The sequence below is a fragment of the Taeniopygia guttata genome, chromosome 25 (assembly GCF_048771995.1).
Source record: "Taeniopygia guttata chromosome 25, bTaeGut7.mat, whole genome shotgun sequence".
Taxonomy (NCBI): domain Eukaryota; kingdom Metazoa; phylum Chordata; class Aves; order Passeriformes; family Estrildidae; genus Taeniopygia; species Taeniopygia guttata.
In genome coordinates this window covers 7,745,072-7,770,372 of record NC_133050.1, presented here as the reverse complement: position 1 = coordinate 7,770,372, position 25,301 = coordinate 7,745,072, and the positions used below count along the sequence as shown (strand labels likewise).

The window sequence follows — 25,301 nt, the reverse complement described above, 5'->3', positions numbered from 1 at the left end:
ACCAGGAGTGGCCCCCAAACCCCGGGGAAGGGGGGGACACCCCCAAACCCCACAGAATTTGGGGGGACCCTCAAAGCCCCGCCTGGGACTCCCCAAACCCCCCCGGGGCCCTGGGGCTGCTCTCTGAGGCCGCGGCGCTGCTGGGGCCGCACGCGGGGGGTCCCAATCGGGGGCAAAAAGGGAAATTTTGGGTTTTTTTGTCACTCCCGGCCCCAAATCCCCTCGGGACCCCAAAACCCCCAATGACGTCACGGGATGGAGCCACGCCCACGAAGCGATGGCGGGACGGCAAATCTCGCGAGATCGGCGGTATTCCCGAGGTTATAAATACCCCCGCCTGAGGGCCGCGGCGCTCAGAGCCCGCCCAGCCGGGGGCGGGCGCGGTTGGGGGGGCGTTGCGCTGCCAGGCCGGCCAGGCCCCGTCATGGCGGAGTTTGTGAGGGGAGAGGGGACAAATTCCGGGAATTCGCTCCGGGAATTCGGGAATTCCTCCTTGGAACGGCCCCGCTGTGCCCCTGTCCTGCTGTCCCCGGCCTCGGGGGTGGCTGGCCCTGAAGAGCCGTGGGCGGCCGGGGGAAACTGAGGCACGGTGCATCCCGCTTTTCCAATTTTTTATATAAAATCCGGCACAAATCCCGCCCGATTCCTTCTTTTCCTCTTCCAGCAGCTCGCGGCTTGAGGAGGATTAATTCATTTATCTCCAAGCCGCGGAATTGAAGGGGTGGAAGGTGAAATTCCAGCGGGATGGGAAAAAAAAAAGTGGGAATTTTCCTTCTAAAAGCCAAATTCCGGATTCCATGAGGGAATCCTGATTTAATTTTTGGATTAAAACCGTTTTTGTATAAAAGGAAGTGTGAGGAAGGATGAGGCGAGGGATTTGTGGTGAAAATTCCCGGGGAATAAATCGGGATAAAGGCAGGAATAAATCAGATAAATCCCTGGAATAAATGGAAATCTGTTTTTTTGGAAATGTGGTTGCCACCAAAACCCCTCCAGGGATTTGGGGATGCTGGAATTGTGGGAATTATGGATGGAAAAGGAAAATATTCCTCCCTCCCTCCATCCATTCCTCAATTCTCCCAGAAAAACTATCGAGGAATGACAAAAATCCCTCTTCTTTAGGTAAAAATCCCCAAAAACATTAAAAGGAAAACTCGGAGCCGCTTTAATTTCTTTTTTTAACCATTTATATTTATATATATATATATATAAAAAAATTAAATATATATAATATATCGTGTTTAAGACTAAAAATATAGTACAGAATATTTAAAAAAAAAAAAGAAAATGCAACATAAAAAAAAACTCAGGGAGAAATCGCGGAATTTTGGGGGGAAAGGGATGGGGGAGGGTCTCTAAACGAACCTGTGCTAAAAAACAAAAAGGGGGAAATTCCATTTTCCAGCCCCAAAGTGGGGTTGGAATGTTAAAGCTTCCCGTGGCCGGGCGGGGCTCCCCCTTTTCCCGTGGGATATTGCTCTGGAATTCGGGGTGCAGCACCTGGAGCGGGAATTCCCTCCCCACTCGGGGCTTTCGGGGTGAATTCAGGCACCTTTGGGCCTTTCGGGACCTTCTTTCGTTGTTTTTGGGGGATTTCGGCAGAGGGAAATGAGGTTCCACGGCTCGTACCGGGATTGGCCATGGGGGATTCGGGAATTTGGGGGATTTTGGGGAAGATCCTGATCCCAGGGCAGCCCCCGGAGGGGTGGGGAGGGGTCTCGTACCTAATCCTAGAGGGGCTTTTTTGGGAATCAACGAGGAATTCATCCCCCCAAAATTAATCCCCCCAAAATTCACCCTCCCCAGATTCCCCCATCCTGAATTGGGGCCGGGAATTCCCCCCCAAAATTCATCCTCCCAAAATTCATCCTCCCCGAATTCCCCCATCCCGAATTGGGAACCCTTTAGGAATTTGGGAATTGGGGCTGGGAATTCCCTCCAAAATTCATCCCCCCAAACTTCACCCCCTGAACTTCATCCCCCAAAATTCCTCCATCCCAAACTGGGACCCCTTTGGAAATTTGGGAATTGGGGCTGGGAATTCCCTCCAAAACTCATCCCCCAAATTCCCCCACCCCACGCTGGGGTCCCCGGTTCCCCCCGGTGCCCGGAACTGGGATTCGGGGCAGGGCTGAGCTCCCGATCCCAATGTTTTGGTCGGAATTCCCGGAATTCCCGGGAACGCGGTTCCCGGCTGGAATTACATTCAGGAGGGACCCCGATCCCAGCTCTGGGATCCCGCGCTGCCTTTCCCGAGGGATCGCTGTGCGTACGGGGCGGCTCCGAAAACCCCAAATTCCGGTGATCCTGGGCCGAGGGAAAACGGGGGGAGCCGGCCCCGAGCGAGGGGCGCCCCAAAATCAAGGCACAGGGAATGGGAATGGTTCGGGATGGGGCTGGTTCTGGGATTTGGGAATACGCAGATCCCAATGGGAATGGTTCGGGATGGGGCTGGTTTTGGGATTTGCACATCCCTCTGGATTTGGGAATACGCAGATCCCAACGGGAATGGTTTGGGATGGGGCTGGTTTTGGGATTGGCACGTCCCTCTGGATTTGGGAGCATGCGGATCCCAATGGGAATGGTTTGAGGAATGGGAATGGTTTCTGATGGGGCTGGTTTTGGGATTGGCGCGTCCCTCTGGATTTGGAAACACACAGAACCCTCTTGCTGATCCCAGTGGGAATGGTTTGGGATGGGGCTGGTTTTGGGATTGGCACGTCCCCTCTGGATTTAGGGACACACAGATCCCTCCCACCGATCCCAATGGGAATGGGAACGGAATGATTCAGGATGGGGTTATTTTGGGGATTTATGTGTTCCCTCTGGATTTAGGGACATGCAGACCCCTCCTGCTGATCCTGGTGGGATGGGGGAATGGAATGGTTTGGGATGGGGCTGTTTTTGGGGTTTGCGCATCCCTCTGCACTTGGGAACACACAGAACCCTCCTGCTGATCCCAGTGGGAATGCTTTCAGGAATGGGAATGGTTCGGGATGGGCTGGTTTTGGGATTTGCGCATCCCTCTGCACTTGGGAACACACAGAACCCTCATGCTGATCCCAGTGGGAATGCTTTCAGGAATGGGAATGGTTCGGGATGGGTTTTTTTTTGGGATTTGTGCGTCCCTCTGGATTTGGGAACACGTGGATCCCAATGGGAATGGTTTGAGGAGTGTGAATGGTTTGGGATGGGGCTGGTTTTGGGATTTGTGTGTCCCTCTGGATTTGGGAACACGTGGATCCCAATGGGAATGGTTTGGGGAATGGTTTGAGGAATTGGAATGGTTCGGGATGCGGCTGGTTTTGGGATCGGTACATCCCTCTGGATTTGGGAACACACAGATCCCAACGGGAATGGTTCGGGCTGGGGCTGGTTTTGGGGTTTGCACGCCCCTCTGGATCTGGGGACACGCAGAGCTGCTCCTGGGAAAGCTCCGGGAACGGCGCCGGGGGCGCAAACCCCGCGGGCGGCGCGGAGGGGACGACGAGCACGGCGCCCACCCCTCCCTGCGCCCGCGGGGACGGGAACGTACCGGCGAGAGAACCGAGGGAACGAACGGAAGCTCCAAGGACAGGTCGGGGGATCGGGGGGATCGGGGCGAACCCCTGAATATCAGGGGACGCTCGTGAGGTACCCGCGGAGCCCTCCCCGCCCTAAACGTGCGTCTGCATGCGCTGCTGGAAGCGCTGCCCGTAGTCCGAGTGCTGCGAGGTGTACGAGAACCGCGCGGCGCCGCCGAACTTGCCCACGACGTCGTAGGCCTCGTAGGCGCCGCGCTCCAGCCCCGCGGCCGCGGCGGCGCCGAAGCCCAGCCGGTACGGCGGGTACGCGGTGCCGCCCGGGAAGGCGCCGCCGCCGCCCGCGTAGTTCTCGTAGGACAGCTGGCTGGCCGTGTCCCCCACCGCCGTCCCCGCCGCCGCCGCGGCCTCGGCCGGGAACTCGGGGCCGCCGCGGGGGTAGGAGCTGAGCTGGGCGTAGCCGCTGGAGTGCGAGAGCCGCGACGGCGGCCGCGCCTCGAAGCGGCCGGGGCCCGGCGCGCGGTAGTCGCCGTAGAGGACGGAGCGCGAGGCCGGCCGGTCCTCGTGGGCGCGGACGTTGTAGTAGCCGTTGGTGGGGTCCTGGGAAAGAGACGGGGGGAAAAATCCAGCGAGTTTTGGGAATTCTGGGGTTGGCATTGGGAGAGGCTGTGGAGGGGCGTGGGAGGGCGGGAATGGAGGGTGGGAATTCCTTGGGATTCCTTGGGAATCCTTCGGGATTTCCTGGCAGACAGCTCTAGGGCAGGTCTGGATTTCATGGAATTCCGGATCTCTTGGAATTCCGGAATATCGAGATTGGAACGGACACACCAAGACCATCCAAGTCCAAAGTCCCACCCTGTCCCTTGAGAGCCTTGTCCAAATGCTCCCGGAATTTTTGGGGCCGTGCCCATTCCCCTGGGAGCTGCTCCAGAGCCCGACCGCGCTTTTTCCCTAAATCCATCCCAAATCCCTCCCAGTAACATCTCCATCCATTCCTGCGATCTCGTCCCCAGTCCTGGAGATCTGAGCTGCTTGTTTCTAAAATTTCCCCTCCATCCCAACAATTCCAGCTCCCCATGCCTGAAATCCCAGGAGTTTTCCGCCCATTCCCCCTGGAAAAAGAAAAATTCAGGATCTGCCCCTCTTTTCCCACCCTAAAATCCCGGCGGGACCGGACCTTGAGCTCGTACTCCTCGCGGGTGTCGATGGTGTCGCAGCGCAGGTCCTGCTTCAGGTCCACGTCGTCCTTGAACGACTGCAAAATCCGTGGGATTATGGAATTATGGAGTTAGGGAATTATGGAGTTATGGAATTGCAGAGTTATGGAAGAGTTATGGAATTATGGAATTACGGAATGGGATGGGCGGGGAGGACCCTTGAGAGCCATCCCATGGTGGGAAGGGGCAGCTCCCGCTAGCCCAGGTGGACCCAAGGTGGAGTTGGGCGCTTCCAGGGATGGGGAATCTGTGGGATCAGGGACGGGCCCAGGAGCAATCCCTAAAATCCCATTAAGCCCACCCAGGGAATGCTGGAATTCCTTGGGATGGGAAAACCCCCAAAGATCTGAGGGCAGGGATGTTCCCACCATCCCAGGTGCCTCCAGCCAGTCCCTGGGGACCCTCCCAGGGCTGGGGACAACCTCTGCCAGCAGCTCCCGGCCATCCCAGGTGACAATTCCCTGGCCAGGTCCCATCCCGGCCATCGCAGGTGACAATTCCCTGGCCAGCCCCCCGGCCGCTGTCCCCGCTGTCCCTCACCGAGTAGATGGCCTTCATGACGCGGGTGGCCGTGGACACGCTGGCCGTGTCCTCCTCCCTGTCCGCGTGCAGCGTCAGCGGCTCCCGGTTGACCGTCTCCACCTTGATGTCCAACTTGCGCAGCGTGACGTCCTTGCGGCCTGCCAGGTGACCACAGAGTGACCACTGAGTGACCACTGAGGGACCCCCATAGAGACACCTAGAGTAACCCCTGAGTGACCACAGAGTGAGCACGGAGTGACCACTGGGTGACCACCATAGAGACACCTAGAGTGACCCCTGAGTGACCACAGAGTGACCCCTGAGTGACCATAGAGTGACCACTGAGTGACCACTGAGTGACCCCCATAGAGACACCCAGAGTGACCCCTGAGTGACCACAGAGTGACCACAGAGTGACCATAGAGTGACCACTGAGTGACCACTGAGTGACCCCCATAGAGACACCCAGAGTTGGCCCCTGAGTGACCACAGAGTGACCACTGGGTGACCACTGAGGGAGCACAGAGTGACCATGGAGTGACTAAAGAGTGGCCATGAAGTGACCCCCACAGAGACACCCAAAAGGTGATCACTGAGTGACCACAAAGTGACCACAGAGTAAAGACTGAGTGAGCAGAGTGACCATGGAGTGAGCACAGAATAACCATGAAGTGACCCCCACAGAGACCCCCAGAGTGGCCGCAGAGTGACCATGAAGTGACCCCCAGAGACCCCCGGAGTGGCCGCAGAGTGACCATGAAGTGACCCCCAGAGAGACCCCCAGGGTGGCCGCAGAGTGACCATGAAGTGACCCCCAGAGAGACCCCCGGAGTGGCCGCAGAGTGACCATGAAGTGACCCCCAGAGAGACCCCCAGAGTGACCGCAGAGTGACCACAGAGTGAGCATGGAGTGACCACTGAGTGACCATGAAGTGACCCCCACAGAGACACCCAAAAGGTGACCATTGAGTGACCATGAAGTGACCCCCACAGAGACCCCGGAGTGGCCGCAGAGTGACCGCCAGGCCGCCGCGGTGCCGCCGTCCCGCACTCACTTCCTTTGCGGCGCCGGTAGAGGAAGCAGGCGAGGGCCGCCAGGCAGCAGATGAGGAGGACGCTGGCGCCGATGGTGGCCCCGGCGATGATGCCCACGGGCAGGACCTCTGCGGGGACACGGGAGCTGGGGACGAGGCCGGCACCGGGGCCCTGTCCTGGCACCCCGTAACGCGGCTCCGAGGTTTGTGGGGTCACCAAGAGAGGACCCGTCCCCAGCTGGTCACCCGGAATTCCGGGAATTCCTTGGACACTCCGGGGATGGAGAACCCAACCCCCTCTGAGGCCTGAGCGCCCTTCCCAGAGGAATTCCTGCAAACTTCCAGCTCGAGGCCACCCAAACTGTCCCCAAGCTCTGTCTCGTGTCACCTTTCTCCTCCAGCTGGCTGATGGCCATGCTCAGTGTCCCAACATGACCCAACTCAAGGCCATCCAAACTGTCCCCAAGTTCCCTTCCATTGTCACCTTTCTTCTCCAGCTGGACGATGGCCGTGCCAGGCCCGAAATGTCCCAACCTGACCCAACTCGAGGCCATTCTCTGTCACCCCAAACTGTCCCCAAGCTCCGTGCTGGTGTCACCTTTCTCCTCCAGCTGGATGATGGCCGTGCTGGGCTGAAGCTGTTCCATCCCAACCCAGCTCGAGGCCATTCCTTGTCTCCCCAAACTGTCCCCAAGTTCCCTTCCATTGTCACCTTTCTCCTCGAGCTGGATGATGGCCGTGCTGGGCCCGAAGCTGTTCCATCCCAACCCAATTCGAGGCCATTCCCTGTCACCCCAGATTGTCCCCAAGCTCCGTGTTGGTGTCACCTTTCTCCTCGAGCTGGATGATGGCCGTGCCGGGCCCGAAGCTGTTCCAGGCCGTGCAGTTGTAGCGCGTCTGGAAGTCGGCGTCCACCACGTTGTTGATGGTCAGCGTGGACAGGACGCCGCTGCCCGTGTTGCTCCTCTCCACCGTGTAGCGCTCCAGCGTGCCGGCTTCCAGAATGTTCTCCTGCCACGCCCAGGCCTGCGGGGGCGGGGCCTTGCATGAATAATTAATGAGTCTGGGCTCCCTGGCGCTCGCTGGGTTGGATTGTTTTGGTATTGACACAGTTATTGTTGTTAGTATATTTCTATAATTTTATTGTTTATTTATTATTTCATTGTATATTATTTTTATTATTTTGTTTTATTTTTAATGTTTAATTTTTAATTTTTAATTTTTATATTTTTAATCTAGATTTTAACTTTTAAATTAAAATGTGTACTTTTTCAATTGAGTTTTAAATTTTTTAATTAAAAAAAAAGAATTTTAAAATCAAAACGACCGCGGTTTCGGTTGGGGACTCACGATGCGGTCGGGCGGCGGCGTGCTGCCGATGAAACACTCGACCTTGCCACGGTCACCGCGCACGGCGAACTGCACCGGCTCGCTGGAGATGATCGGAGGGCCTGCGGGGAGACGGAAATTGGGGTGGTTCTGGGGAAATCGGGAATTTGGGGTGGTTCAGGGGGAAAACTGGGAATTTGGGGTCCTCCAGGAAGGAATTTGGGGTCCTCCAGGAAGGAATTTGGTGTGGTCCAGGAGGGAATTTGGGGTGGTTTGGGAGGGAAACGGGTGGAGGAAATTCCCAGAGCTGTGCCCAGGTCGGGCCAGGAATGAGGGATTTGAGGAAAAAATTCCCTGTTTTGGCTGGAATTGGGGGAACAGCTCAAGATAAGGGGGTTTAGAGGGATAAAATTCCCTGTTTTGGCTGGATTTGGGGGAACGGCTCGGGATCGGGGGTTTCAGGGGGATAAAATTCCCTGTTTTGCCTGGAATTAGGAGAACCTCCCACGGGAAGCTCCAGGTGGGAATTCCCAGAATTCCCGTCTCCCCGGAGGGAGGGATGGTGTGGAAAGTCTCTTTTTAGGATTTATCCCCTTCCCATCACCCCGTTGTGGCCTTTCCCTTTATCCTCGGTTCCAAACCCAACAAAAAACCCCAAATTCCCTTTTCCTCCCGCCGCCATCCGAGCCGCCCCAATTTGTGACTCCCCAAAACCGCCTCCTCTTCCCCCAAAACGGCGGAGAAGCGGGAACGGCGGGGGAGCGCCCCGTTCCCAGGGAGCCCCGGGAGGTTTTTGGGGGGATTTGGGGTTTTTGGGGGGCTGACCGTTGACGAAGAGGGTGACCTCCCTCTCGCCCACGCCGATCCGGGGCACGATGGCCTTGCAGACGTACTGGCCGGCGTCGGCCTGCGTCACCGACTTGAGGTACAGCTGGTTGCTGTTGCTCAGGACCTGCGGGGACACGGGGGGACATTGGGGACACGGGGGGACATTGGGGACACCCGGGGGACATTGGGGACACCCCAGAGGGGACGCGGGACGCCCCCCGAGCTCGGCAGCCCGCCCCGAGTCCTCCCTGTGGGAATCCCAGTCCCAGGCGCTGCTTTGGGGGGATTTGGGGTGTGGAGGGGGCACGGAGGAACGGTGGGGAGATTCCGGGGTCACATTTGACCCCAATCCCAAACTGAACCCCAGTGCAAATCCCAAATCCCAATCCCAGACCGAGCCCCAATCCCAAATCCCAACCCCAACCCCAACCCCAACCCCAATCCCCAATCCCCAATCCCAACCCAATCCCAACACCAATCCTGAATCTCAATCCCAACCCCAATCCAAATCCCGAATCCCAACCCCAACCCCAAACCCAACCCCAAACCCAATCCCCAATCCCCAATCCCAATCCCCATCCCAACCCCAATCCTGAATCCCAACCCCAATCCCAATCCGGAATTTCTTTTGGGATTTCTTTTGGGGTAGTTTTGTGGATTTCTCTTGGGATTTTTTTGGGGATTTCAGGACACGCAGAGTGCCCCTGATCCCGACGGGATGGGGAACATTCCGGAAGCCCCGGGAACAGGGCCCTACCATGTTGGATTCCTTCTTGGTCCAGGTGAGGGTGAGCGGGGGGTTCCCCGACCAGACGCAGGTCAGGGTGACATCGGAGCCGATGTCGGTCACCGTGGGCTTGGGGTCCACCACGATCCGGGGGGCGACTGTGGGGAAACCCGAGCAGCGGGGTGTGGGGAGGGGGCTCGGGGTCAGGGAAGGGGTTTGGGGTCAGGGAAGGGGTTTGGGGCCAGTTTTGGGGGTTTGGGGCCGGTTTTGGGGTCACTCACAGTGCACGTCCACCAGGGTGCTGACGTTGGTGCTGCCGATGTCGTTGTGCACCTCGCAGGACACGGGCTCGGTGAAGAAGGTGTAGTCCACCTGCGTGTCGTACCTGTTCTCCTTGGCCTCCTCGATGATCACCCCCCCTTTGGCCCACCTGGGGACAGCCGGGGACACCGTGGGACCCCGGCCCCCATCCTAAATCCCGGTCCCCACCCTAATTCCCAATCCTGACCCCAAATCCCGATCCCCATTGCCATTTCCAGGGCGTTTTGGGGAGGGGACGCAGAGCCATGGTGGGGACTTCTGACCCCAGTCCCCATCCCAATTCCCAATCGCAATTCCCAATCCCAATTCCCAGTCCCGGGGGGTTTGGGGTGGGGAGGGCTTTCAGAGCCATGGGGGGACATTGGGTGATCCCAGGTGACCCCAACCCCAGTTTTGGGGGTTTTGGGACGGGGAGGGGACACAGAGCCAAGGTGGGGACATTTGACCCCAATCCCAATTCCCAATCCCAGTTTCCAATTCCAGGTGTTTTGGGGCGGGGAGGGGACGCAGAGCCATGGGGGGACACTGGGTGACCCCAGGTGGCCGCAGGTGACCCCGGGTGACCCCGGGTGGCCCCAGGTGACCCCGGGTGGCCCCAGGTGACCCCGGTGCCGTCCCGGCGGTGTCGGGCTCACCTGTAGCCCTTGATCTCGGGGTTGGCCGTGGCCATGCAGGTGAACACGACCCTCTCGCCCTCCTGCACCGTCTGTGGCTGGATGGACAGGGTGACCGTCGGGGGATCTGTGGGGACCGGCCGGGCTCAGCGGGGCGCGGGGGGGACACAGAGGGGTCCCCAAAGCTCTGGGGTGGGGCAGCGCCCGCCCCTGTCCTTGTGGGGACCCTCGGTCCCCCCGGGGCTGTCACCCGCTGTCCCCTCTGGTGGTGGCCGTCCCTTCCTGCAGCAGCCAGCGGAGTCCCGGCCCTGCCTCCTCCTCCTCTTCCTCCCCTTCCCCTTCCTCCACCCCCTCCAGCAAATCCCCCCTGTGGCACCCCAAAAATCCCCCCAAAACCCCCCAAAATCTCCATCCACCCCTGGTGTCCCCGTGTCACAGTGTCCCCATGTCCTGTGTCCCCTGTCCCATGTCCCCATGTCCCCATGTCCCCTGTCCCCGTGTCCCCATGTCCCCGTCCCCACTGACGGTGCACGTTCAGCCTGACGAAGGTCTCCCATGTCCCCATGTCCCCTGTCCCCGTCCCCACTGACGGTGCACGTTCAGCCTGACGAAGGTCTCCCATGTCCCCGTGTCCCTGTCCCTGTCCCATGTCCCTGTCCCTGTCCCCACTGACAGTGCACATTCAGCCTGACGAAGGTCTCCCATGTCCCATGTCCCTGTTCCCATGTCCCTGTGTCCCCATGTCCCCATGTCCCTGTCCCATGTCCCTGTCCCCACTGACAGTGCACGTTCAGCCTGACAAAGGTCTCCCATGTCCCCATGTCCCTGTCCCCGTGTCCCCGTGTCCCCATGTCCCCTGTCCCCGTCCCCACTGACGGTGCACGTTCAGCCTGACGAAGGTCTCCCACGTCCCCATGTCCCCGTTTCCCTGTCCCCATGTCCCTGTCCCTGTCCCACGTCCCCTGTCCCTGTCCCCATGTCCCTGTCCCCATGTCCCTGTCCCCGTCCCCACTGACGGTGCACGTTCAGCCTGACGAAGGTCTCCCATGTCCCATGTCCCTGTCCCCGTGTCCCCATGTCCCTGTCCCCATGTCCCCGTGTCCCTGTCCCCACTGACGGTGCACGTTCAGCCTGACGAAGGTCTCCCATGTCCCCATGTCCCCGTGTCCCTGTCCCTGTGTCCCTGTCCCTGTCCCAGTGTCCCTGTGTCCCTGTGTCCCTGTCCCCGTCCCCACTGACGGTGCACGTTCAGCCTGACGAAGGTCTCCCATGTCCCCTGTCCCTGTCCCTGTCCCCGTGTCCCCATGTCCCCGTCCCCACTGACGGTGCACGTTCAGCCTGACGAAGGTCTCCTTGCCGGCCGGCACGGCCTCGTTGGAGCTGCGGCAGGAGAAGACGCGGCCGATGTCCAGGTCCGTGGGGTTGATGGCCAGCAGGCTGGTGGTGCTCTCGCGCTTGCCATCGGCCAGCAGCTCCTGCGCAGGGGACACGGGAGGGGACACGGGAGGGGACAGCTCCAGCGGGGCTGGGGACACCGACAGGGGACACCAAGAGGGGCCGGCCACCGCACTGCAGTGTCCCCACCCCGTGCTGGTGACAGCAGTGTCCTGCTGGGGCCTGGCGTGGAACCCCCAGCGGGCAGGGGGACACGGGGACAGCCCCAGCAGAGCGCTGGGGACACCGAGAGGGGACAGCCAGGGTGTCATCCTGCCACAGCCTGTCATGGGACAGAGGGGACAGCACCGGGTGATGGCAGCGGGCACAGGGACAGGGTGGCAGCACGGGGACGTGGAGGGCACGGCCGTACCGTGCTGGTGACAGCGCCGTCCTGCTGCAGCCCGTCGCGGAACCAGGCGATGGTGGCCGCGGGTTTGGCGCTGCGGGCGCGGCACGTCAGGTTGTAGGGGGTCCCCGCCCGCAGCAGGATCTCGGGGGCGCCGTCGATGGTGGGGTCCTCCGGGGGGACTGCAGGGGGACAGAGGGGACACCGGCTCGGGGGGGACGCCCTGGTGGCGGGGAGGGGACACCGGGGATGGGGAGGGGACACTGGGGAGCGTGTGGGGCACTGGGGAAGGTGTGGGGCACTGGGCACCATGTGGGGCACTGGGAATGATGAGGGGACATGAGAGGCCCTGGAGGACACAGGGGTGGGACACGGGGGACATGGGACTGTGTGGGGCACTGGGGAGTGTGTGGGGCACCGGGACCAGTGGGGCACTGGGACCAGCGGGGCACTATGTGGGGCACTGTGTGGGGCACCGGGGACAATGGGGCACTGGGGACAGCAGGACAGGCTCACTGAGCACGGTGAGCTTGGCGCGGCGCGAGCGCAGCGCGGCCTCGGTGGCCTGGCACTCGTAGACGGCGTCATCGGAGAGTTCGGCGTCGCGGATCTCCAGGTTGTACTGGCCCGAGTCCGCCGTGCCCACGATGCGGTACCGGGGCCACGCTGCGGGGACACGCGGGGTCACCGGGACACGCGGGGTCACGGGGACAGCCCCACGGGGACACCCCAGTCCCACGGGTCACACATGGGGACACCCTGGTCCCACAGGGACACCCCAATCCCACAGGGACACCCCAAACCCTCAGGGACACCCCAGTCCCATGGGTCACACATGGGGACACCCCGATCCCACAGGGACATCCCAGTCCCACAGGGACATCCCAAACCCACGGGTCACACATGGGGACACCCCAGTCCCACAGGGACACCCCAATCCCACGGGTCACACTTGGGGACACCCCGATCCCACAGGGACATCCCAAACCCACAGGGACACCCCAATCCCACACCCAGGCTGTGGGGACAGCACTGGGAAGTCACATGGGGACACCCCCAGGGCCACCCTCCCTTTCCCGGGTGCCTTTCAGCCCCTTCCCTGTGGGTGTCACCCCCAAAGCCACCCGTCCCCACCGGTGTCCCTCCAGGGCCACCCATCCCGGCCCCGTGTCACCCCCAAACCCCCTGTCCCCACAGCAGCCCCCCGGCCCCGGGGGCACCTTTGAGGCCCTGGCCCATGCCCAGGGCCAGCCCGTCCTTGGTCCATTGCACGATGCCGGAGTAGTTGAGCACCACGCAGGACAGGACGATTCTCTGCCCGGCCACCACCGTCCGGTCCTCGGGCTCCTCCACGAAGCGCGTCTGCACCGCTGCGGCCACAGCGCCGCGGTCACCGCCCCGCGCCCGGCACCGCGGCTCGGCGGGCCCCGCCATCCCGGGGCCCTGAGATCCCCTGAGACCCCTGAGACCCCCCTGAGATCCCCCGGGATCCCCTGAGATTCCCCGGGATCCCCCTGCGACCCCCCCCGGGATCCCCCAGAGCTTCTCAGGGTCCCGCGGAGCTGCCCCGATCCTCCCGGAGGTGCCCTGGACCCCCTCAGGGTCCCCCCGAAGCTTCCCGTGACCGGGGGATCTGCCCTGGATCCCCCCGGAGCTCCCGGGGACCCCCGGAGCCGCCCCAGCCCGACCCCGCCGCTGCCGCCGCCGGCCCCCAGGATCGATCGGTGCCGGTTGGGGATCGATCGGTGCCGGTTGGGGATCGATGCCGTCACGCGGCCCGCGGGGATCGAGCGGGACGTGACCGTGACCGTGACCGGGACAGGGACAGTGACGGGGTCGCAACGGGGAAGGGGCAGCGCGACCCCCGCTCCCCCCCCGCTCCCAGCCCGGGCTTTAATTCTGGAATAACGGCGATAAATATTCACGGGAACGGCATGGAACGGCACGGGAACGGTACGGGAACGGCACGGGAATGGCACGGGAATGGCACAGGAATGGCACGGAACGGCACGGGAATGGTAACCCCGGGATGGGATCACCAGTGCCACCCCCCAGTGCCATCCCCCAGTGTCACCCCCAGTGTCACCTCCCAGTGTCACCCCCAGTGTCACCCCCAGTGCCACCCCCAGTGCCACCCCCAGTGCCACCTCCCCGCGCCAGCCGCGGTGACAAACCGCCGCCGGGGGCTGGTGGCGCTTGTCATCTCCTGCCACTGTCGCGGTGCCTCGTCCCCGGCAGGGCCCGGGCGGGGGGGACGTGGCGGTGCCACCCCTGCGGTGTCGCCGGGCGGTGGCCGCGCCGGTGGCGGTGACAGCGAGGTTTTTGTCGCGCGGCCGAGGTGGCAGCGGTGGCCCCGCGGGGACAGGCGCGAGGTGGCGCCTCGCTGCCGTGTCCCTCCTTGTCGCCACGGGCCGCTGTGCCACCCCCGCTTTGTCACCACGGTCCCCTCCCGCGTGGCAGCGCGTGCCTGTGCCCGCGGCAATGTCCCCAAACCCGGCATGGCAATGTCCCCTGTCCCCAGAGCCACCATGGCAATGTCCCCAAACCCGGCACGGCAATGTCCCCTGTCCCCAGAGCCACCACGGAATGTCCCCTGTCCCCAGAGCCACCACGGAATGTCCCCCTGTCCCCAGAGCCACCACGGCAATGTCCCCAAACCCCGCACGGCAATGTCCCCCTGTCCCCAGAGCCACCACGGCAATGTCCCCTGTCCCCAGAGCCACCACGGAATGTCCCCTGTCCCCACGGCAATGTCCCCAAACTGGGCAGAGCCAGGACCCTGATGGAGCTCCCCGTGTCCCCGCGTGTCCCCCCCGTGTCCCCGTGTCCGGCGCGGGCAGCTCGGGCTGGAACCGGAGCTCCGTGCGGCACCTTCGCTTCTCGGCTCTCCTCCTTTTCCTCCCCATTTTCCCCCCGTTTTTTTCCCATTTTTCCCCCATTTCCCCCGATTTTTTTCCCCATTCCCCCCTTTATTCCCATTCCCCCCCTTTATTCCCATTTCTCCCCTCCTCCTTTGCTCCCTCCCTCCTCTCTCCTTCTCCATCCGAACCCTTTTCCCTCTTCCCTTCCCGACTTCTCCGCTGCTATTTTTATGTGAAACAACAACAACAACAAAAAAATTAAAAAAAAAAAATCCCCAACCCAACGCAGTCCAAACCCCGAAACGGGCTCGGAGGGAGGAGAGCGCTGAAAAAATCAAATCCTGAAATAAAAAATCCCATTTTTTCCTCCTTTTCTGCGGGGAAGAAAAGAGGATTTGGGATTCTTGCAGAGGGGAAGGGAAGAGGCCCCGGGGCTGCTGCGGGTGTCACCGCTGTCCCCTCGTGTCACCCCCCCTCGTGTCACCGCTGTCCCCTCGTGTCCCCTCGTGTCCCCTCAAGTCACCGCTGTCCCCTCGTGTCCTCAGGGGACACCGGGGGCACCTCCGGGGGTGGCACCGCGGGGCGGGGACAGAGAGGGGATGGGGCGGGATCAGTGGGATCCGTGGGATTTATGGGATCCATGGGATGGGATTTACAGGATTTATGGGATGGGATCAGTGGGGTGAGATCCATGGGGTCCATGGGATGGGATGGGATGGGATTTATGGGATTTATGGGATTTATGTGATTTATGGGATAGGATGGGATTTATGGGATCCATGGGATGGGATGGAATCAGTGGGATCCATGGGATTTATGGGATTTATGGGATTTAGGGGATCAGTGGGGTCCATGGGGTCCATGGGATGGGATTTATGGGATGGGATCGGTGGGGTGGGATCCATGGGGTCCATTGGATGGGATGGAATCAGTGGGATCCATGGGATTTATGGGATTTGTGGGATAGGATGGGATTTATGGGATCCATGGGATGGGATGGAATCAGTGGGATCCATGGGATTTATGGGATGGGATCAATGGGATGGGATCAGTGGGGTCCATGGGATGGGATTTATGGGATTTATGGGATGGGATGGGGAGGGGTCCCGAGCTGGAGACCCCAGCAGGGCTGGTAGGTGGGGGGGGGGTCCCAACCTGCTGAGGATTTGGGGTCCCACCCTGCCGGGGATCGGTCCCATCCCATTTTCCCGGGAATTCTCGGTAACTCTGACCCCCATAGGCCGGGATTTGGGATCCCATTTTAGCAGGGATCAATCCCGTTTTCCCAGGAATTCTGTCCCTGTTTTCCCAGGAATTCCAGCCCCGTTTTCCCAGGAATTCCAGCCCCGTTTCCCGGGAATCCCGGCCCCGTTTCCCCAGGAATTCCAGCCCCGTTTTCCCGGGAATCCCGGCCCCGTTTTCCCAGGATTTCCAGCCCCGTTTTCCCGGGAATCCCGGCCCCGTTTCCCGGGAATCCCGGCCCCGTTTTCCCGGGAATCCCGGCCCCGTTTTCCCGGGATTTCCAGCCCCCTTTCCCGGGAATCCGCCCCGCGCCGGCCGCGCCGCTCGGGCTCGCAGACGAGATCGGCCCTGGCACACCCGCGCCGCCCCCGCCGCGCCGGGAACTATTTTGGGATGCGGAATTTGGGATGCGGAATTTGGGATTCCAGCTCGGCCCGGGCGGGGACACGGAGCCCCCGCCGCGTCCCGGCTCCCCGAAATTCCACCCCGAAACCGCCGGGATGGGAATTCCGGAGGGAAACCGGCGCAGTCCCCCCCAAACCCTCCCTGCTTCCCAAAATTCCCGGCCCCGGGAGATTCCCGGCGCCTCTTCCCTCTGGAAAAGCGCCCGGGGGCAGCTGTGGGGTCACGGAATTCCGGGATTTTCTGAGCTGGGGGAGGAATTCCGGGTTCCAAACTGTCCCCCACCTTGTCACCAGCCGGGTGGCGCCTCCGGGCTGTCCCGGGGGGTTCGGGGTTCGGGGATCCATCCCGGGAATTTCGGGGTTCGGGGACCCAGCCCCGCGCTGGATGCGCCCTTTGGGGGTCCCCCCTCGGTGTCCCCCCCGCCCCGATGTCACCACGGGCCCTTTTGTCACCCCGCGGTCCCCGAGCGGGTTCGGCCGCAATCCCCGTCCCCTAATCCCGCCGTAATTAAATATTCCAGCCTTAATTCCCGGTTAATTGCGGCCCGCAGCCCCAATCCCCGCCGGGGGCGGGCGGGGCCCGGGCGGTGTCCCCGCGGTGCCACCGGGCAGGCGGAGCTGGCCCGGCCCGGCCCTGCCACCGTCCTGGTGTCCCCGTGTCCCCACCCGTGTCACCACCCGTGTCCCTGACCCGGCCCTGCCACCGTCCTGGTGTCCCCGTGTCCCACCCGTGTCCCCACCCGTGTCCCGGCCCGGCCCTGCCACGGGTGAGGGGAGCGGATCAGGGTATTCCATGGGGGAAACTGAGGCACGGAGCGGATTTCCACAGGGAAACTGAGGCACGGAGTGAATTTCCAGAGGGAAACTGAGGCACGGAGTGGATTTCCAGAGGGAAACTGAGGCACGGTTCCCTGGATTTCCAGAGGGAAACTGAGGCACGGAGTGGATTTCCAGAGGGAAACTGAGGCACGGTTCCCTGGATTTCCAAAGGGAAACTGAGGCACGGGGGTGCCGCTCCTCCTCCCCCGCGGCCCCGGGCCCGGGGCGCTTCTGCCGCGACCCGGGGCCGTTAATGCCATTAATTAGCGCTGTCTCATTAAGACATCTGCTAACGAGGCCGCAGCTCCGGGGGGGCCGGGGGTGGAGGAACGGTTCCAGCGCTTTTTAATTTTTTTAAAAATTTTTAAATTTTCTCCCGTTTCCCTCTCATTAAACTCGGGATTTTTATTTCTTTTTTTATTGCTTTTTTTTTTTCCCCCCCGTTTCTCCCAAAAAAATCCCCCCATCCCCTCCCCGCTCAAGCGAACGAACAAAAGTCTTAATTAGAGATTGTTCCTGCGCTAATTAATGAAACCGCGCCAATGGGGAGCGCGGGGGGCGGGGGGAGCGGGGGGAGGGGCGGGTTGGGGGGCAGGGGGGGTTTGGGGGGGGCGGGTCCGCGTTTTTGGGGGGGTCAGGGGGGGTTTGGGGGTCAGGGAGGGGTTTGGGGGCTCTGATTTGGGGAGGGGTCCCGGGATCCTCAGGGGGGCTCAGTTTGGGGGGTCAGGGTGGTTTTTTGGGGGGGTCAGGGTGAGGTTTGGGGGGTCAGGTCCCAATTTTGGGGGTCAGGTCCGAATTTTGGGGGGTCCGGGAGGGGTTGGGGGGCTCTGATTTGAGGAGGGGTCCCGGGATCCTCAGGGGGGCTCAATTTGAGGGGGTCAGGGCGGTTTTTGGGGGGTCAGGGCGGTTTTTGGGGGGATTGATCCACGTTGGTCACACCAGGAATGAAAATCTGGGAAGTTTTGGGATTTTTTTGGTTTTTTTTCTGGGGTATTCGGGATCTTCTTGGGGACATTTGGGGTTTTTTGGGGGGGGATTTTGGATTTTTTTTAGGGGTGGGATTCGGGATTTTTTTTTTTTTTTTTTTGAATTCGGGTTTTTTTGGGGCGGGATTTCGGGATTTCTTGGGGTGGAATTCGGAATTTTTCGGGGTGAGATTCGGTATTTGTTTGGGGTGGGATTCAGGATTTTTTTGGGAGGAATTCGGGATTTTTCGGGGTGGAATTCGGGTTTTTTTGGGGTGTCCCGAGCCCTCCCGCCCCGCTCCCCTCTCGCTGCGGTCGGGCCGCGATGATCCCACACTCCTGGAATTTGAGGAATTTCCTGCCAAGGCTCCCTCTGGAAAGGCGAGGAAAGGCAAAAACGCCGAATTTTTAACCCCCTGCGCGCCGGCCCGGCCACTTGGATCCCTTTGGGGATCATTTCGGATTTTTCCCTGATTTTTATCCGGGATGGAAAAGCCGGGCCTGCGCAGGAATCGCTGCTTTCCATGGAAAACCCAAAATTCCCTGCCTCAGTTTCCCTCCCTGGTCCTCTCCTTGATCCCAAATCCCTCTAAAAACCCCAAAAACCGCCCCAAAAACCGCCCTGGGGGAGCTCTGCCCATCCCAAATCCCATTTTGGGTGGGAAATTCCCTTTTCCCCAACTTTACTTCAATCAAATCCGCTCGGATTTTTTAACTTTTTTTTTTTTTAATTGAAATTTCACCAAAATAAGGGGAAAGAGGAGGGAAAAGGGGCCCGGAATTGTCCCCCCAGAGCGGCCCCAGCATCAGAATATTCCCATTTCCAGCCCCGGAGAGGGTGGGAAGTGGGAAAAATGTGAATTTTGGGGAAAATCCAAGTGGGGAAAGGAGAAAAAAAAGTGGAATTTTGGCAAAATCCACATGGAGATGGGGAAAATGTGGATTTTGGGGAAAATCCAACTGGGGAAAGGGGGAAAAAAAGAGTGGAATTTGGGAAAAATCCACATGGGGATGGGGAGAATGTGGATTTTGGGGAAAATCCAAATGGGGAAAGGGAAAAATGTGGATTTGGGGGGGAAAACATGGATTGTGGGAAAAATCCACATGGAGAAAGGGGAAAAATGCGATTTTTTTTTTTTGGGAAAATCCATTTGAGGAAGGGGGGAAAAAGTGGAATTTGGGGAAAATGCACCTCGGGGTGGGGAAAAAAGTGGATTTTGGGGAAAATCCAACTGGGGAAAGAGGAAAAATGTAGATTTTTGGGGGAAAAGGTGGATTTTGGGAAAACCCCACCTGGCTGAAGGGGGAAAATGTGAATTTTTGGGGGGAAAATCCAGCTGGGCAAGGCTCCCTCCCCGACCCCGCCGCTCCCACGGGACACCCCAAGGATCGATCCCGATCCCGATCCCGATCCCGATCCCGATCCCGATCCCGATCCCGATCCCGATCCCGATCCCGATCCCGATCCCGGCGCCTTCCTCGCGCTCCTCCTCCCCCTGCCCGCCCCTTCCCATTCGCCTTTAATTAAAAACAAAAATTTACAAAAATTAAAATTTTTCCCCCCCGTTCCCATGGCAACGCCTCCGACCGCTCTCGCCTTGGAAATAAAAGTTGTTTTTTCCTTCCCCCCCTCCTCCTCCTCCTCCTTTTCCTCCTTCCCTTCCCATTCCCATCCCAAACCCCCCCCCGGATTTTGATTTCCATTTGGATCATAATCCGCCCGTTGCCATGGCAACGCTGCCAGCCTTTCTGGCCCAGCCTTTGCAGAAACGGCTCCTTCCCCTTTTTTCCCCTTTTCCCTCCTTTTTTTCCCCTTTTCCTCCTTCTCCCCCTTTCCCCCATTTCCCCCCTTTTTTCCCCATCTTCCCCTCTTTCCCCCCCATTTTCCCTCCATTTTTTCCCATTTCCCCTCTTTTTTTTCCTATTTCCCCCCATGTTTTCCTATTTTTCCCCCATTTTTCCCATTTCCCCCATTTTTTCCAATCCCCCTCCCCATTTTTCCCCATTTTCCCCCCTTTCCCACCCATTTTTCCCCTCCTCCCTCCCCTCCCGGGGTCTCGGTGTCACTTTTGGGGCCGGGGCAGGAGGGACAGGAGGGGCTGCTCCAGCCCCGGGGGCCTCTGGATGCACCCCGGAGACCCCAGATCCCAAATCCCTGATCCCAAATCCCAACCCCCAAATCCCTGATCCCAAATCCCAAACCATAAATCCCTTATCCCAAATTCCACATCCCCAGTTCCAAATCCCAGATCCCTGATCCCAAATCCCACATCCCTGATCTCAAATGCCGATCCCCGATCCCACATCCCAGGTCCCAAACACCAAAACCCCAAACCCCGAATCCCCGATCCCCAATCCCAAACCCCAACCCCCAAATCCCTGATCCCAAATCCCAAATCTCCTATCCAAAACCCCAAATCCCTGATCCCAAATCCCCGATCCTCAAACACCAAATCCTAAACCCCAAACCTCAAATCCCTGATCCCAAACCCCAAATCCCCGATCCCAAATCCCAAACCCAGACCCCGCGTTATGCAAATGAGCCGCGTGCCCTGGAGAACGCAATTAAGCGCTAAGACCAGAGCGATTAATTAGGAGATAATGAAAAGAGAAGGAGCCGGGAGAGGGAAAAGGGGCGGGGCTTGGCGGCAGCGGGGGGAGGGGGAGAATTCCCAAAAATTCCCGAGAATTCCTGAAAATTCCTGAGAATTCTCGAAAATTCCCGAGAATTCCCGAGAATTTCCGAGAATTCCCAAAAATTCGCGAGAATTCCCAATAACTCCCAATAGCTCCCGAGAATTCCCAATATTAATTCCTGATAACTCCCAAAAATTCCCAATAACTCCCAAGAATTTCCAGATCTTCCCGATAATTCGGGATATTAATTCCCGATAATTCCCAAAAATTGCTGATAATTCTCGATAACTCCCGAGAATTCCTGAGAATTCCCTAAAATTCCCGAGAATCCCCGCAAATCGGGAGCGTGAAATGAGGAAACCATTAAGGACTGAAGGAATTAATGAGTTAATCAATGAGTTAATGAGCTGGGACATTAATGAGCTCAGGGACACTCCAAATTCGCCCCAAATCACCCTGAAATCACAAAAATTTACCCCAAATCACCCTAAAATCACCCGGAAATCACCTAAAATCACAAAAAATCACCAAAAATCACCTCAAATCCCTCCAAAATCACCCATCACCATGAAATCACCTCAAATCACCCCATTATCACCCCAAATCACCCAAATCACCCAAAATCACCAAAAATCACCCTGAAATCACCCCAAATCACTCAAAATCTTCCCCAAATCACCCAAATCACCCCAAAATCAGCAGCGCCCCCCCCCCCCCCAGTTCCCATTCCCGAGCCCTGGCCCCAAATCTGGGGTCAAGGGTCACATCCCAGTCCATCCCAGTCCATCCCAGTCCATCCCAGTGAGGTGGGGATAAAATAAAATAAAATAAAATAAAATAAAATAAAATAAAATAAAATAAAATAAAATAAAATAAAATAAAATAAAATAAAATAAAATAAAACAAAATATGCAAAATAAAGTATAAATATAACATAAAATAAAATATACAAAAAAAAGTTTAAAAGCTAATATAAAAATAAAATATACAATAAAATAAAATATAAAATAAAAAAACAAAATAAAAAAAATAAAAAATAAAATAAAGAACAAAATAAAAAATAAAATAAAAAATAAAATAAAGAACAAAATAAAATATAAAATAAAGAACAAAATAAAAAATAAAATTAAAAATAATAATTAAAAAAACAAAATAAAAAATAGAATAAAAAATGAAATAAAAGGCCAAATAAAAGAAATAAAAACCCCACAGGGAGGCAGAGGCCGGCCCGGGAATGAATGGGATGGGATGGATTTGGGATGAGATGGATTTGGGATGGGATGCGATGGGTTTGGGATGGATTTGGATGGATTTGGGATGGGATGGGGTTGGGATGGGATGGGTTTGGGATGGATTTGGATGGATTTGGGATGAGTTTGGGCATCACTGGGATTGTCACGTAGGGACATTGAGCCCTGATCCCAAAGTGAGCCATCGATCCCAAACCAGATCCCTCCCACCCCAAACCGGAGCCATCGATCCCAATCGGAGCCATCGATCCCAAAGCAGCCCTGTCCCACCCCAATTGGAGCCATCGATCCCAATCGGAGCCATTGATCCCAAACCAGACCCTCCCATCCTAACTGGAGTTGTCCCATCCCAAACTGGAGCCATTGATCCCAAAACAGAGCCGTGCCAACCCAAAATGGATCCATCCCATCCCAATCGGAGCCATTGATCCCGAAGTAGACCCGATCCGTCCCAATCGGAGCCATTGATCCCAATCGGAGCCATTGATCCCAATCGGAGCCATTGATCCCAGTCGGAGCCATTGATCCCAAAACAGACCTGATCCATCCCAATTGGAGCCATTGATCCCAATCGGAGCCATTGATCCCAATCGGAGCCATTGATCCCAAAACAGACCTGATCCATCCCAATCAGAGCCATTGATCCCAATTGGAGCCATTGATCCCAATCGGAGCCATTGATCCCAAAACAGACCTGATCCATCCCAATCAGAGCCATTGATCCCAATCGGAGCCATTGATCCCAAAGCAGACCTGTCCCATCCCAATTGGAACCATTGATCCCAGACCTGATCCGTCCCAATCGGAGCCATTGATCCCAGACCGGATCCCTCCCATCCTAAACTGGAGTTGTCCCACCCCAAACTGGAACCCTTCCACCCCACACCGGAGCCCCCCGCCCCACACCGGAGCCCCCACCCCACACCGGAGCCCCCCACCCCACACCGGAGCCGCTCGGGGCCCTCCCGCCGCTCCCCGCGTGGCCCCGGGGCGGGAGTTCGGCCGCTTTTTGTTCCCGGGGGTCCCGGGGGTCCCGGTGCTGCCCCGGCCCTCGGGGGTCCCGGGGGTCCCGGGGGGTCCCGGTGCTGCCCCGGCCCCTCCGCTCGCTCCTTCTCAAACCCCCGCGGTCCCGGCGGTTTTTTTGAGGTTTTTTTGGTGTTTTTCCTTTTCCCCCCTTTCTCTCCCTTCCCCTCTCTCCTCCCGGCATCTTAGCAACGCCGCCCCCTTAATTAAAAATTAGATTGGATTTTGCAGCCGGGAAGCGCCGGAGGCCGCGCTGGGGCTGCCCGGGCGGGGGGCGCAGCCCGACCCGGCCCCGCGGACGGGGGGAGACCCCCCAAAATCCCCGCGGGGACGGGGGTGCCCCCCACCCTTCCCTCCGAGAGGTTTTGGGGACCCCCATCCCCCCCCAGCTCGCAGCTTTTCCTCAGCGTGACCTTGGCAGAGCAGCTCCCCGTGCCTCAGTTTCCCCCGGGGAGGGCACAGCGCGGGTTTGGGGGGTCGTGGGGGGGGGGGTCGGGTTGTGCCTCACCCCCGCCCCGGGTGGGGGCTCTGGGGGGGCTCTGGGGGGGCTCTGGGGGGGCAGAGGGTGCTCCGGGCTCCCCCAGACCCTTTTCCAAGGAACGCCCGGATTGGGGTCCTGGGGGCCCCCCGGGGGTGGCCCCGCACTCGCCACGGACGGACGGACGGACGGACGGACGGACGGACGGACCCCCCGGCCGGGTCAAGTCCTCCCATCACCCCCAGCCCCGTCCCCCCCGTGCCCCTCCCGGGGGTCCCGTTTGACCCCTGGGTCCCCGAACCCCCCCTCGGAACCGGCCCCGGGCACCGGGATGGGGGCCCGAAGCCCCGGTGCCGCTCCGGGGGCTCCAGCAGCACCGGAACCGGGCGGAACGGAGCGGCACCGGGCGGGGAGAGCCGGGCCCGGTTCCGTCGGGACCCCCGGTACCGGAGCGGGGTGGTCCCGGAGAGCCGGGCCCGGTTCCATCAGGACTCCCCGGTAGGGAACGGGGGTCCACGAGGAGCGGTCCCAGGACCGGGGAGAACCGGGCCCGGTCTCACCGGGATCTCCCGGTACCGAAGGGGGGGTCCGCGAGGAGCAGCCCCGGGGTTTGGGGGAGCCGGGCCCGGCTCCACCGGGACCCCCCGGTACCGGAGGGGGTGATCCGGGAGGATCGGCCCGGTTCCATCAGGACCTCTCGGTACCGAACGTGACGGGGGGGGGTCCACGAGAACCAGCCCTGGGGTTTGGGAGAACCGGGCCCGGTTCCAGCGGGATCTCCCGGTCCTGGATCGGGGGAATCCACGAGAACCCACCCCGGGATTTGGCAAAACCGGGCCCGCCACGGAGGCGAACCGGCCGCGATTGCATCCGAACCCTCCGGTACCACAACGGCGGCTCCACAAGCACCGACCCCGGGCCCGCCAGCACCGCCAGCACCCCCCGGTACCCCCCGGTACCCCCCGGTACCCCCCGGGCCCGGCCGGAGCCGCTCTCATCCCTCCGGGAACGGGCGGGACCGGCGGCGAGCGGGGCTGGAGCGCTGCCCGCGGAGTTGGGAACGGCGCTGCCGGTCCCGCTCCCGGTCCCGCTCCCGGTGCCGCTCCCGGTCCCGCTGCCGGTCCCCGACCCGCGGTGCCGGACGCCGCCCCCGGCCCGGTGCCCGCGGCGGTGCCCACCTTGCCCGCGGCTCCCGGCGAGACTCAGCAGGCACAGGAGGAGGATCCGCATGCTCCCGTCCCGTGGCGGCGGCCGCGCTCCGGGGCAGGGCCCGCCGGGGGTCCCGGGGCTCCGGGAGGGGTTCGGGGGGGGCCGAGCGCCGCCCCTCGCGGCCCCGCGCCGCCCCCGGTACCGGCAGCGCGGTTCGGGAGCCTGGCCCGGCCGGGCCGGGGCCGGGCAGGGGCCGGGAAGGGCCACGGAGCTCCGGCGGCTCCGCTGCGCGCCGAGCCCCGAGCGAGCGGCGGGGCGGGGGCGGGGCGGGCGGGGGGCGGGCCGGGGGCGCGGGGGGAGCGGGAACGGGGGAGGGACCGGGGGAGGGACGGGGGAACGGGGGGAGCGCGGGGAACGCGCGTGTCACGCGTGGGGCTGCGCGGGGGAGCGGCTGTGGGGCGGCGGGCGGGCGGGATTTGGGGCGGGAGGGGGAGATTTGGGGTCTGTGAGGGGGATTTGGGGTCTGTGAGTGGGATTTGGGGCCTGTGAGCGGGATTTGGGGCGAGCGAGGGAGATT

The 25,301-nt window shown here is 60.1% G+C and overlaps 1 protein-coding gene across 1 annotated transcript; it reads right to left on the bottom strand.

Moving 5' to 3' along the window:
• Positions 1 to 1,164: 1,164 nt before the first annotated feature.
• On the bottom strand, positions 1,165 to 25,046 carry KIRREL1 (kirre like nephrin family adhesion molecule 1). Its single transcript, XM_030291209.4, has 15 exons — positions 24,754 to 25,046; positions 13,117 to 13,266; positions 12,413 to 12,562; positions 11,921 to 12,078; positions 11,438 to 11,588; positions 10,135 to 10,240; positions 9,460 to 9,608; positions 9,209 to 9,336; positions 8,449 to 8,575; positions 7,645 to 7,745; positions 7,122 to 7,320; positions 6,316 to 6,423; positions 5,279 to 5,418; positions 4,699 to 4,776; positions 1,165 to 4,121 (listed from the first exon to the last, which is right to left on the bottom strand). The coding sequence occupies exons 1-15, from the start codon at positions 24,803 to 24,805 to the stop codon at positions 3,657 to 3,659; spliced, it is 2,262 nt and encodes a 753-aa protein (XP_030147069.4). The 5' UTR covers positions 24,806 to 25,046; the 3' UTR covers positions 1,165 to 3,656.
• Between the last annotated feature and the right edge of the window lie 255 nt (positions 25,047 to 25,301).

Bases quoted from the DNA above. Each gene is read 5' to 3' on its own strand.
- KIRREL1 (XM_030291209.4), bottom strand. From the start codon at position 24,805: ATGCGGATCCTCCTCCTGTGCCTGCTGAGTCTCGCCGGGAGCCGCGGG. The intron at 10,241-11,437 runs GTCAGTGGGGAC...CGGTCCCCACAG, and splicing joins CGTCAGGCTGAACGTGCACC to ATCCCCCGACGGTCACCCTG. The intron at 4,777-5,278 runs GTGAGGGACAGC...CGGATTTTGCAG, and splicing joins TCATGAAGGCCATCTACTCG to TCGTTCAAGGACGACGTGGA.